The sequence below is a fragment of the Sceloporus occidentalis genome, unplaced genomic scaffold, assembly GCF_023333645.1.
Source record: "Sceloporus occidentalis isolate IW3139 unplaced genomic scaffold, rSceOcc1.0.p SCAF_12, whole genome shotgun sequence".
NCBI lineage: Eukaryota > Metazoa > Chordata > Lepidosauria > Squamata > Phrynosomatidae > Sceloporus > Sceloporus occidentalis.
The window spans coordinates 19,453,925-19,467,973 of record NW_028316992.1 but is presented as its reverse complement, the minus strand read 5'-3'; the positions used below and the strand labels follow the sequence as shown (position 1 = coordinate 19,467,973).

The 14,049-nt window shown below is 39.9% G+C and overlaps 1 protein-coding gene across 1 annotated transcript in view; it reads right to left on the bottom strand.

Annotated features, from left to right (window-relative positions):
- The window catches only part of ATIC (5-aminoimidazole-4-carboxamide ribonucleotide formyltransferase/IMP cyclohydrolase), a 41,084-nt gene that overhangs the window by 3,903 nt on the left and 23,132 nt on the right, over window positions 1–14,049 (bottom strand). Inside the window, exon 13 of the mRNA XM_089478089.1 lies at window positions 10,732–10,824. Within this exon, the coding sequence (XP_089334215.1) occupies window positions 10,732–10,824 (93 nt within the window). The remainder of the gene's footprint in view (window positions 1–10,731; window positions 10,825–14,049) is intronic.

Here is a 14,049-nt window from a genome sequence, read left to right as displayed (position 1 = left end):
AATATCTGCTGGTACAAGAGTCAAAGCAGCAAGAAAAAATGCTGCATAGCTTGGAAACATGGATAATGCTTCACCTAAGAAATTCTTCACCTATTAAGGAAAGGGTGCACAAAAGTTGCAAGATAACAGAATGCAAATGAAATAAATATAAATGAAATAAATGAATAAATAAATACATATCAAAGTTCACACTCCTTTGGGACCAATTCTCTTTCTCCAGTGTATCCACATTTGCAATTTTAGCTCTGTGTGTACTTCAAAACACTTCTTCAAAACAAAGAGAACTAGAAAATGAGACTGAATTTAAGTAAAGAGAGAGGTAAAATTTTCATATTCTACTGGAAACATCTGGCTACCATGAGACAGACAGGCAGATTGGCTGCACAGTACCACTTCAGCTATGCACATGTCTGCATCCAAAACCACTGTATTTTGGATACTCAAAATATTAAGGTAATTTACTAGTTCATTCCTGATCATTCAAAAGCAGGTTTGGAAAAAAAAGTCTACAAAAGCAGGGTTTGTTTTTTTTTTTTTGGGGGGGGGGGGGGTCTGTTTAAACCAGGTGTTTTAAATTTAAAATCCTGCCTGGTTTTTTACATACATTTAAATAAATGAATAATTTTTTAAATAAATAATGAATAATATGTTCAGATAAATGAATTCTGAATAATCAATTTTAAATACATAATTTGAGAATAATAAAATTTAAAAACCAGAAGGTTTTATTTTTAAAGTTATTTGGTTTAAACCAGCCAACCCTGTCCCCAAAGCCATTTAACTGAGGCACAAATTACTGTCTCCTTAGAAGAGACACTTTCACTAGGCATCACCAAAGGCAATGACCCTGCAATTGTCTTCAGTCAATTCACAAATGAAAATAAAGGTTTCATGCTACTTTCCACATCAATTCTACATGTCAGAAATCTTGAGGGAGAAATGGTGGCAACAAACTAGAGAATCCACTGATTCTGTGAAGACAAGCTTTGAAGCAACTACGAGGGTGTAATACTACCAGTTGCAAAACTAACCAATTCAGAGAGCAGGGACAGGTGAGAAGTAGGCTTATGTGTGAAGTCTGGACAGCAATCTCATTTTAGCATCCAGAAACCAAGTAGTTGCTTTTGCTTTCAAGATTTCTAATATGGTGTTACATTTTCCAAAAACACCCAGAGAAAAACTCTCTTTAAATAAATTATTTTGCAGGTGGTCTGGCAAGCAATTTAGAACCATCCTATGGTAAAGGATGACATTAAAAGAAGCATTATTTTATTTTGTCTAAAGCCAAGTGCCAGTTTACATAATATTTCCATCCTCCACAAGTAAGTACTCATATGGAAAATATATCACACGAGAACCAGGCAAACACCAATACAACGAATAGATACCTCCCTGTTCACTTTTTCCAGGCTCTACAGTCAACGGAAATTACTGATCTGTTCCACCACTGCAATCCCAAGCATGACTAGGACTTTCTAATAGTAACTGCAAAAGTGCACAATTTGTGCTGTTACAGTGTTGGCTTAGGGTTAAGGAGACCCCGGTTCAAATCCTCACTCAGCCAAAACACAAACAAAAGACAAGAACTCATTGGACAACACTGGGTCTGTCAAATTCTCTCCTCTGATCTGTCTCACAGGATTGTTGTGAGGATAGTAGAAAGCAGGCAAGGTGTGTATGCTGCTCTGACCCATCTGAAGGATGGGTGGGATAAAAGGCATGATTGAATCCAAGCTAGGCTCTAATAATCTGTGTGATGGCCATACAATCACAACACTGCATTCTGTATTAATCCAGGCAAAACCCACAGTTCCATAAAATCCTCTATATTTTACTCAGAGATAAATTTCAGCAAGTTCAATGTGGCTTATCAGAATCCCAACTTCATCTGCAGCCAGGAGCTGGAATCCTGCAGTCCTCCAGATATCGCTAGATGGCAACACCCAATATTCTTTACCAGTGGCCAGGCTGGCTATGGCTGCTGGGACCAGATGTCTAACCACATCTGGAAAGGTTTCCACTCCTAATTCAAAGGGGAACAAAAGACTATTCTTTCTCATTTCATTGGATCACCACAACAGGGTGGTTACAAAGAACTAAAAGGGTAGGTAGTCTCGCTTAAGTGATATTTGTCAGGAAGGTGATCTAAACTTTAATTGGCTTATGATCGGGGTTTACTGCATATATATATATATAGATCTTTTTTAGGCCCACCGTTATTGGCTATTACCCTTCATTTGCATGCCTTATCTTAGTGACTGTTTGCCCTGGCAACTTTAAGAAAAGAGGAGTAGATTGGCACCTCTGGATAGATCCTGCCTGTGTTCAAAGGGAGCTGCACATTCAAGACAACAATCCTGAACGATCGAAAGATGCTACTCCAGTACCAATCTATTTGCATAGCCCCCTAGCTTCTTTTAAATTATCCAGATATCTTACAATAACAGAGAGAGAAAAATTAAATCGCTAGTGCAATTTTCCAGATATTGTTTGACTGCAACTCCCAGCAACCATAGGCATCACAGCTGATGGTGAAGGATGCTGGGAGCTGCAGTCCAGCAACATCAGGAAGACTGCATGCTCTTTACTCCTCCACTAGCACATAAAAATAAATTAAATCCTGGGCCTCTTTCATGCTACATATAAGACTGGGATCTTCATTTTAACTTTCATGGTTGCATCCTGTGGAATCCTCCTCAGATTTAATAGTTTGGTCAAGATTCCAAGGCCATGGCAGCTAAAGTGGAATCACCGTGCTACAACTGTGTAGTGTGAAAAGGGCCTTGGAAAGTCTATAAATCTAGACAAACATAAAACATAATAAACGGAATAAAATCAAAGCAAACGTTTATAAGCCTGGTGAAAGAAAAGAGTATTTCCCTGGCAACAAAAAGTCCAAGAACAGGCACCAAGTGAAAGTCAGGGTTCCTGCTTCCAAAACCCCTCTTTCCAAAAGTCCTCTTTCCACATTGTCGCTGACAGAGCCTAGAAAGCTCACTTTTATGGACTGAAACTCCCAGAATCTTCCAAAGAATAATCCAAAAAACTCTCTTTCCCAAACTCTGTTGGATGATGGTCTCAAAAAAGATTCAGGTATATTTGATGACTGGTGATGTTGAAATGCTACAGTGGCCATGTCTTCTTTGGGCCAAGCTATTTATGTGCATACCCTGAGTTAGAAAACCAACATCTAAGCCTTCCCCATTAGAATATTTGGTGTCTGAGCACGTAGTGCCATGGCTATAAAGTCTTGTGTCTCCCAGCACAATGGCTTCAGTGAAATGAAGACAGGAAGAGGGAGAAGTGAGAAATGTTTTTTTCCTGCTCTCCTTACATCTCCTTCCCACCCCTTTTTGGATTTTCTTCTTCCTCCCATCTAAGTATGGATTTTTAAGAAAGAAGTACCAGCAGGAGAAAGACAAATTGCTTGTTAGGTCAACAAGAGACCTGGCCACTGCCTCAAACTTTCCAACTTGGACGGGCAGCAACAGATGTTAAAGCCATAAGCAAAAAGCCAAAGTGAAAGAAATGAATCATCTGTAGTCTCACTCCTGCAGTAACTTTATATCTTGCCAGAAGTATAAAGGGAAATAAACAGGATCCTCCCCTCAATGACGTGGAGTGAAAAACCTGGATTTGTGGTCTTTCTTTCACAGCCAACTAATAATCAGCTCATTGCTAACAAGGCAGCTATTGGCATCGCCTAACATTACACTTGTTTAATATACCTCCAGGGTTTCATACAGGATGGATTGGATAACATCCCATATCCTAGTCAGATGCAATATTCTGCTTGTTCAATTAAAAAATAAGCCCTCTTGCCTAATATCCTCTCTTCAATTGGCTTACACCTCCACTAAAACTCAATGTAAACTGATGACACAACGGACCGACACCCCTCATCCATCCCACTGACTGACAAATAGAGCTGCATACCTATCTACAGGCCAGAGCTGTTCTCTAGGAAGCTGCAAATCTTAGCTTTGGCCTCACAGGAATGCAATCCCCAAAAATGTGCACCACATCAACAGTGGCAACAACTACTGCTTTGTCCTTTGTTGCTGTTGTTGCTGCCTTCAACGCATTTCCAACTTACGGCAACCCTAAGGGAAACCTCTCATGGGTTTTTTGGGGCAAGATTTGTTCAGAGAAGGTTTGTCATTGCCTTCCCTTGAGGCTGAGAGCACATGGCTTGCCCAAGGTCATCCTGTGGGCTTCACGACTGAGCAGGGATTCCAACCCTGGTCTCTAGAGTTATAGCCAAACACACAAATCACTACACCATGCTCCTTTGTTCTACCTCACTTTTATTATAGAAGACTGGGGAACAGGGTTCAAGAGCAGCTGAAGCATCATCTTGAAACAGGAAGCTGGAGGTTCCCTTCTGCCAACTGGTCCTGTAGTGGTTACCACAATATTTCCTGAGCATGCTAAATCAGGTCTTCCATTAAAGTATCAAACTGGATGAGTATGATGATTCCCCATTAACACAACTCTCCAGAACATTCAATGACTATATGAATCCATAATGCCAAGTACTGTGTTTGAGTGTGAAACAACAGCTTTGTTATAAGGGGTGCCCATATGCTGCACACTTCCCTTGGCAGAGGCATACTGGCAAAGACAGATGGGATGAAAGGGGGTAGAAGGAGAGTGAAGATGGATGTGAGAGTTCCTGAATGTGTGAATTAAAAGATAGCAACATGTTAGTAAGACAGACAATACAGACAGTATGTTCTGGACAAAGTGAGAACTCCACAATCTCTTCCAAACAAAGAAGCTCAGAAAGCAACATGACAAGTGATTAAATGGGCCTGATTATGGAAGAGTCAGAATATTTTTCTAAGAGCAGGAATGGTAAAAATAGCAGCAATAGGAAAGGGGAGGATGGGAGTTAAGGGAAAGGACAAGCAGTGAGGATAAAAGGAAACATGGGCCATAGGCAGACCACAAATGTGGGCCTCCTCTGACTGAATCTTGCGAAGAAAACCCCATGATAGGGTTGCCATAAGTTGGAAATAACTTGAAGGCACACAAGACTACTACTACTACTACTACTACTACTACTACTACAAGATTATCTTCTTCTAGAGAGTTGGCTTTCCATAAGAAGGACATGCTACTGGATTGAGGAGTGTGGGCCCCTCTCTGAAGTCTATAGTGCCATAGCCCAGATAAAGGCTTACCATCACAGCAGGATCCCCATCAATGCAGAGAAATGCTCTAAGGCCCCAAGCACAAAGCCATGTCAATGGTCCCCTTTGTTGCAGCAAGACTTAGTGACTATTACTGGCTACAATGCTACTTATCTTTGCTGTTTGTAAATTAGTCTGTGCCAATTTTGCATTATATCTATTCTCAGAAACTTAGTAATCACCCAATAATTTGAATAGCCATAACAATACTGTAGTCTGGCCAAACTACCTGTGGCATAGGTCCTTCAATCCTTGGGACTAGCATACTACTCAGGGGATGCTCTGACTGGTAGAAGGAAAAGGGGCTCCCACCAGTTCCCCTTCTCACTTCAGCTCCACAGGGTTAAGAGTCATGTGGATCAATATGAGAAAATGGCATGGGAATTAGGGGAAATCTGCTTTCTATTCCCCCAGTTCTAGCAGTGAGGACCTCCTCTAAATCAATCTGTTACTGTAAATTGTAAAAGAGAAGGGACACTTCAGGCTCCGAGCCTCTTAATTTTATATTTGTATTCCTTCATAATCATTTGTTGTCTTTTTTCTAACCTTCTATGGCTCATTTTAAAGCAGGGCTATATAAACACAGAGACACCTTGTCCAGTTTTATGCATTTCCAAAGGTTTCTTGATTTCCCACCGCCCTGAAAAAATGCCATTTTACCTTTAACGGTGCATTTTCTTTCCCCTTTCAGACAAGGTTCTTCTTACCCCAAATGCCTTGTTAGCAAGCAGATTTGAGACAAAGAAAGCCTCCCCAAAGTGCTAACTCAGGAAACAACTTGAAGGCACACAATAACAACAAGAACAACACTAAATGACAATTATACCAGTATGATACCATTTTTAAACCATCACAGACCCTTGAATCCTGGGGATCTGTCATTTTCTAGAATTCTCTGCTAGGAAACTCTAGTCCACTCTCCTAAACAACACTAGGCACCTCTGTCATTCGGTGCCTTGAGATGGACAATACTGGAATATGTTCCTAATGATTCCAGAAAGAAAACAAGGCATTTCTGCTGCTATCAAATAAAAGCAGATCAAAACCCAATCATAGGCTCTTTCACATTACACAGTTACAATGCTATGATTCCACTTTAACTGCCATGACAACACACTATGGGATCCAGGGATTGATGTTTTAGAGCGGAGCCTTTGGAAACCTCAGCCAGAGAACCATCCTCTGATGCCTCCTGCGCAACTACAAACCCCAGGAGGACTTCACAGGAGGCAACCGTGGCAGCAAAGTAGAATCATAGTGCTATAAGTGTGCATTATGCAAGAGTGCCATACGTTTTCTCTTTACTTATTCTGGGTGCAGCTCTAAGCCTGGAATATTCACAATGCTTGAAGCTAATAAACATTTATATTGCCAACTATATACCAGACAAGTACCAGATTACCTGAAGCAGCCAACTGAGATATGTCGTTTCAGATTAAAATGGACTCGTTTATAGTGGCAAAGAATCTCAGCGTGTTCTAGCCGTCTCCCTTGGGATGCTTTCAGTGCTGCAACAGAAGGCTGCCCCCATGTGCATAAACTGAAACAATGATTGCATAAACAGCTCAATCATTTATTGAAGAAGAAACAGGCACAAGATAAGAATCCTAAATTACTGCCTTCTTGTTTTTCCAACTGCTCCTCACCCCTTGAGCACATAAACAAAGGAGAGGATGACATGAATTAAGAGGGTTTTGACTCAGAGAAAAATATTCATGTTAACAAGTTCTAAAAACTGCTAGGTTAAAAGAAAGAGAGAGAGAGCTCTAATATCCAGAGGAAAACAAACAAAATTTACCAGGAGCAGCGAATAAGACTGAGTGAGCGCAATCATACAAAGAGAATAAAGATGTGTGTTATTTGCCCTAATAGCCAACTAGATTCTTGCATTTACTTGAACCCGACTGGAGACTTGACTTTCACAGCATCACAGATGGTACTTTCATTTATTAGCATTTTACAATAGCAAATGCATCTACCTCTGCCAAAGATCCTGGAGGCTGATCAGACAGCTGTTGCACAGAAAAAGTCAAGGAGGGAGAGGAAATTAAGGAGCTGAACATTCTTCTTGAAAGGAGATGCCTTTTATTACGTTTGTAGGGACAGCTTGTACATGGACAGAACTGTAAGACTGAACAGCTGTAAAGATGTATCTTTCGAGGGTTCCTTAATGTATTTTAAATCAAAAAGCAGGAGGATCAAATTAAAACAATGCACCATTTTATGCCCCCCAACTGGTGAGCCTGACTGTACTACTGCACCAATAAATATACATGGGATACGGCTACCTGGACACTAAAAGCTTGCTCTTGTCTTTTTTCAAAATATGCTTGTACTCTCATGCTGAATAGCCTCATTTTAATACTCTCCACAAAGTAGGCAAGCCAAGCAGGTGATATTTCTCACATACCAATTGAAAGCAGTTGATTAAATTGGGCAAGTGAGATGGCAAGTAGAGATAAGAGAATTAATTTGGAAATATATGCTAGGAATGAGATTTGTGTAAGAAGAGCTGAACTGCAGTGAAGTTTGGAATAAGAAAAATCAAATCATCTTCCAGCACTACCATAGCTGCATTTTCTAAGGAAATGGGGAGTTTTAGAAAGGGCCTACACTGCCTTTATTTCTGATTTCAGGGTAATGCAAACAAAATATAAAAACATAATATAATCAAACAACTTAGAATATAAACATAAAGCATAGCAATCAGTTTAAAACTATAGCAGCACACTACTATACTGTACGAGCCAGTATTAAAAAATACAAATGTAACTTTTAAAAAATCATGTATTTAAAAATATATATCTGTGTCAATAAAAAAAGTATTTTGAAAGGCACAAAAATTATAAAATGTAAGTATCTGGCAAGCCTCTCTTCTTGCCAGAACATCTTTCCAAACATTGCAAAGATTAGCTGTTGCTGCAAAGAAGACTTGCCCCTACCCGTTTTGTAGATGATAAGCAAACCTTTGTTATGAAGTATAACATATCAGGTCCTCCCCTGATAAATATTAATGCAGGGTCAGCATGAAGCATTGTCTTCAGATATTTGAGCCTGAAGCCAAGTAGGGCATTAAAGGTAAGAACCAATAGCTTGATTTGTGCTTGCTTGCAAACAAACCAACCCATGTAGTTTGTTAGAACTGATATATGGTAAACAAGCTAGATTTCTAGCAGCTGCATTCTTCTTCCAGACCATTTCCAAGTGCAGCACCATGTAAAACACATTACAGCAATCCAACTTGGAGGGTGAGACAACAGTTTTGCTACAGTTGCGGCCCTTAAAATGGACCGCCATAGCCAGAGTATCTGTAAACAGGAAAAGCTGCACCAAAATTGGAAGAAACTAGACCGACCCACAGAAGACCACAGTCCTCAAGAGACAGTGAAGGACTGAGCACTCCCAAGCTGTACACCTGCCCATTCAACAGGAGTTAAACCCCATTCAGAATATCTGGCTAGAAATGGGAATGACTAACAAATAACTTGCCTCCACCTTGTCAGTATTAAGTGTTAGCTTCCTGACTGTCATCTAGCCCATTACTGAATCCAGACAGCTTTGTACAAGGAAAAATAGCTTTGAAAGTAATGATACTTTCTGGCCTAATACATTTCCCCAAGAACCCAGCATAAGCAGACTGAGTAAAGGATTGGCAAAAGCCAAGATGAATGGGTCCAGCAGGAACTCTGACCTGAACTGCTGGAGGCTTAAGAGTCCACACTGCTTGAAAATGGGAAGACTGGTATACTGTAACCACATTCTGTACAAGATAATACATGCTCTAGTTCCCTTCATGTTTTAAAGAAGGGAGGCAGATTTGGATTTTTGAACCACCAGCAACAAATCAGTAAGTCCGTGCATGAAGAAAGATAACCGTGAGAGGAAAGTGAAATCTCCCCCTCTACATGTTGTTGAACTACAACTGGCATCATACATGTTTGTGCACACATGTTGCCTGTACAGTGAGAACTCACCTGTTCCTGCCTTTTCTAGATCTCAGCAGATGATGTGTTATGTAGCAAGTAGTGTTGGGCTAAGAGAGGCGAGAACCCTATTCACCCGCAACATATTGGGCCAATCTCTCAACTTAGCTGTTTGTGTTGATAGTATGTGGGAACCGTGAATACCAACCTGAGCTGTTTCAAAGAGTAGAAGGAAAGCATATGTTTCTTTGGGGCAGCCTGCACCTGCCCCTTTCTGCAGAGGATTGGGGCCAGGGCAGCCATACCGGCAGCCCCTGGTGCATTTCCAGGCCACGGAGAAGCAAAACGCTGCTTCCCCTTGACCTGGAAAAAGGGTATCCTTGGGGTTGCATGCCTCCAGACACCCCAACAGGTGCAGCCATGGGAGAAAGGGACCACCTGGCCCCTTTCTCCCTGGCTTTGTTCCCGCAGCAATCTAGTTGCTGCAGGAACGAAGCACCCCCCCCCCCAAAGGAGCTCTGTTTCAGAGCTCCTTTCTGCACCACGGATAGGACACCGCAAGTGCCCTCCAGCATCGCAGTGACATCACACACACGCCAGTCTGTGTGGAGGCGGTGCGCATGTGACGCCATCATCATGCGCTGTGTATGGACACCGCACCTTCAAAATGGCGCCATCCATACGAACTAGGGCTGGGGAGTGTGCGGTTGCTGCGTACTCCCCAGCCCTAGTTTTGGCCTTAGGAAGTTGCTTCCACAACATCTGTATCAGGCCTTTGTCTCATACAGAATTCTCCTTTACTCTCTCATAGCACTTTAGAACTACATAGGTAGGTATGGGGAGATTTATGGCACAACAGCCCACCCTATTAAAGCCCCATATGGTAGTCTTGTAGCACACTTAGCAGACTTGTTTCATCAGTGACCTATTCCTGATAATTCTGTCCAACAAAAAGAAAACAGACACTCTACAGACCCCAGAGTTTTGAGAAGGCTTATCGATCAACATAATCACTCAGAAATGAGGTGAAGTACAGAAAAGAGCACTCTGCAGAGAATGTATGCCATAAACATGGGAAATTATGGAAATTTCAGCAAGACATGTTTAACAGTGAGGGGAACAGCAAGTCCAGTCAAAAGAACCCTTTGCTTCAGAGGAGGACTGAAACTGGCAATAAGTCAATGCCAAATGGAAAGAAGAGGTTAAAAAGCTGCATCCATACAGATTCTGGATGAAAATATTACTTCCTAAGCATTTTGAAACTGGTTTGCAAACACGCTTGTTCTCAGGATAGAGAATGTGTATTCAGCCACCTTTACTGTGCCTGTTCATCTTCTTCCTCTGTGCTACTTAAATAGGAGTAGACTGAACTTACAAAGAAAATGTTGGCATTTTTTGAGCCAAGAAGAGCAAAGTGGCAGGAAAAAAATAAAGACAGAGAAATCTCCCCTTCTCAGCAGGATCTCATGAAAACATTTAGAACAGATCACTGCTTCTGTATACAGTTGGATAAATTAGCCTTCTTATATTTGATTCACAGCAGCCAATCTGGCAAATTGGCATCAGCTGAAAAGCAGATAGGTAAACCTTCCCTGAAGACCCCATTCATTTACCTGTCCATTCTTGGCATAACAAACAGAATTAGACTGAGTATATTTCACAGCAACGCTAGCAACAATCAGATCCCGGATAGCTGGCTCAGGAAGCTGAAATAACAAGAAAAAGGTCTTCAGGAAGAGCCCTCTTAAAGTAAAGTGGTTCCACAAACCTTGGAAAATAGTTTCATAGTTGCACAAAAATGAAGTTCCCCCCCCCCCTTACTCAAGAGAATATTATTCAAGATATATGCATGAATGTCTGGAAAATTACCTTTAACATCGGTTGTAAACCTTTATGCTAGATAATCCCCACAGTAGCTTCTGTAACATGAAAGTTCAGTGACTGTTGAGTTATAATGAAGTCATTCAGTTTCTTACTAGAGGGGACCTTCTAAACAAAAGTGAGCTTTGATTCTTAAAGAGGACCATCTACTTGCTATTTTTAAAAACTTTTAACAACAATTTTAATCCTGAGACATACAATAACTCCTTCTCCCTAAATAGACATCTTAATTTTTCTTTCCCCTATATCCCTCCCTCCTCCTCTTCCCTCCTCAAATCATGAAGCCATGAACTTTATTGCTATCAATCTCCATAAATATTTGTCGTCCAAATAATATTAATCATTATCTTCAGTACTTGTTTTTCCAAAACTCTCTTGATCCAAAGATTTACGTACAGTATTGCCTTAAGTAATATAAGCAATAAATAGTCTCCCAAGTAGATCTCCTTTTATGACCCATCTTGCTACTCTTACTTTGTATGTTAATTCTCCTTAAAGTGCTACTGACTATATCCAATTGAACCACTTTTTTGTATTGAGAGATTTTCTAATGTTTCTCATGCCTTAGCTATTTCTAGATTTGCAGCACTTAACCTAACTGCTGTAGGACCTTCACTCCACAAGTTTTCAATTTCACTTTCTAATACAGAAATTAATAATAGTGGGGGGTTTTGCCCAACATTTGACTTATCGATCTAGTATCTATATATTTTGGGGAGAAATTACATATAATTCTAATCACCTATTTTGCTACAACATCTCCCAACATAGCTTTGACACTTCCTTATTGATCTTATAGCGTTTGAGTAGCAATAGCAATAGCATGTACATTTCTATACCGCTTCATAATGGACTAAGCACTCTCTACATGGTTTACAGTCTGTAAGCCAATTGCCCCAACAAGCTGGGTACTCATTTTACCAACTTACGAAAGGATGGAATGCTGAGTCAACCTTGAAACCCCTGGAATTGAACTCAAAACCTTGTGTCTGCAGTACTAGCATTTAACCACTGTGCCATCAGGGCTCCCTGGAGTAGATAGTAATCCCATATACAAATAATTTTAATGCACTCCCTCTATTTAAGCAGATATTGATTTATAGGGTGGTATTTTCCAAATTGAATTCTGTTGTTTTTCTATTATTTTTATCCTTTAATCTGACTCCCAAAAGAGCTTCATCCCTTTAGATTTAGCAAATTCTGCCTCTTGTGTTATTTTATATAGCTCTGAAGCTTGTTTTTTTATTTATGTTGTCATTACAATATGTTTTTTAAAAAGTTAAAGTTCTCCTGGGGGTGGGGAGGAATCTGTTCTATTTAATTGTGCTGAAAGGAATGTATTCACATTAGTGATGGATCTATTGGTTTAAGTCTATTTTTAAGTCTGTAACTTAAAACTGTAGGTTTTTGTTTCTTTTTTTAACTTTAGCTGATAATAGATCTGCCCCATAATGTTTTGGTAACATGTTTCTTTCTATTTGCATCCATGCAACGGAGCTATCAGCTTTTATAAATTTAACCATTTGGACCAAATGGAGATTATAAATATCTGTTTGCAATTTCTGTACGCTACTTGCTACTCTGATTACAATATGCTTCCTATCTTCAGAGCAGGCATTTCATTCTCTGCTGTTATTTCCATGCACATCTAGTCATGTCTGCAATGGTGTGTGTGTGTGTGTGTTTGTATTTTTCTAATGCCTGGCACCCTTTCATCAATGAGTTCATGAGAGCTAAATACAACATTGACACTGACAGGTGTAAACAACTTTTGCTTTTTAATAGTATCTTTTAAGTTGTAACTTTCATTTCCTTTTCATCCCTTTTTTGGCATTTGATTTTATGTTTGTTGCTTTTCTGCACCTTTTAGCATACGTTGTATCTTTATATCCTGTCCTCTAATTAAAGATCTTAGGATGGTGTACAATAAAATCTACACAATCAATTCAAAATAATATGATTGATAAAATAATTCCAGAAGGAATTCCAAAATATCCCCCATTCTGAGCATGATTAAGAAGCATGAATTTACAGTAGTCTTTTTAGCTTTTATTTTGCAGTGTCCTAGTTTAACACAGGCTAAACTAAGGGTCCAAAGAGACAGGCCAAAATAAAGCTGCTTCAAGTCACTTTGGAGGTATGCTGTTTAAATGACACATTCATATTAAGAGGCCAGAAGCTGCACCAAAACTGTGCTCCAGCACAGACTCCAAGCTGGAGTATGATTTTGGTGTGGCTAAGGAAACTGCAACTCTTGCTATAATTCACTGTAAATTTTCAAACTACATCCCCAAATGTACTTATATGGTTAAAGCAAAAATAGCCATTGCAGTTACTGCCATTACTATATGAGCTTAATCAGGGTGACCAGATGGTGGCGCAGTGGTTAAATGCCTGTACTGCAGCCATTCACTCAAAACCACAAGGTTGCGAGTTCAAGACCAGCAAAAGGGCCCAAGCTCAACTCAGGCTTGCATCCTTCCGAGGTCGCTAAAATGAGTACCCAGACTGTTGGGGGCAAATTAGCTTACTTGCTGTTCACCGCTATGATCTTTGGAATAGCGGTATATAAATAAAACAAATTATTATTATTATTATTTTCCAGAACATGCCCTACATTTCCGCCTTCATCCAGGAGGAAATGTCCTCCATTCTGAGTATGACTAAGAAACATGAATTTATATTAGTGTTTTCAGCATTTATTTTGTGATGTTCCACATTTTTCTCAAATGTCCTACATTTTGTAGTGCCATACTCCTTCCTCTATGGTTATGCTATCTGGTAACCCTAAGTATAATGCTAACCAGTAACATCTATTAGAGAAGATGTTTTAGATTGTAAGCCCGAGGGCAGGGAATCGTCTAACTAAAAGATTGTATGTACAGCGCTGTGTAAATTTACAGCGCTTCATAAATAAAGGTTAATAATAATAATAAGAAGAAGACTTCTGAGAAATAAATTTTTGTTGCAAACTTGGTTTTCACCCCCATTTTTTCTTCCTAAAAGTAAATGTCCCAAGAAAAAGCATGTTCTAGATGGCCATCTACTGA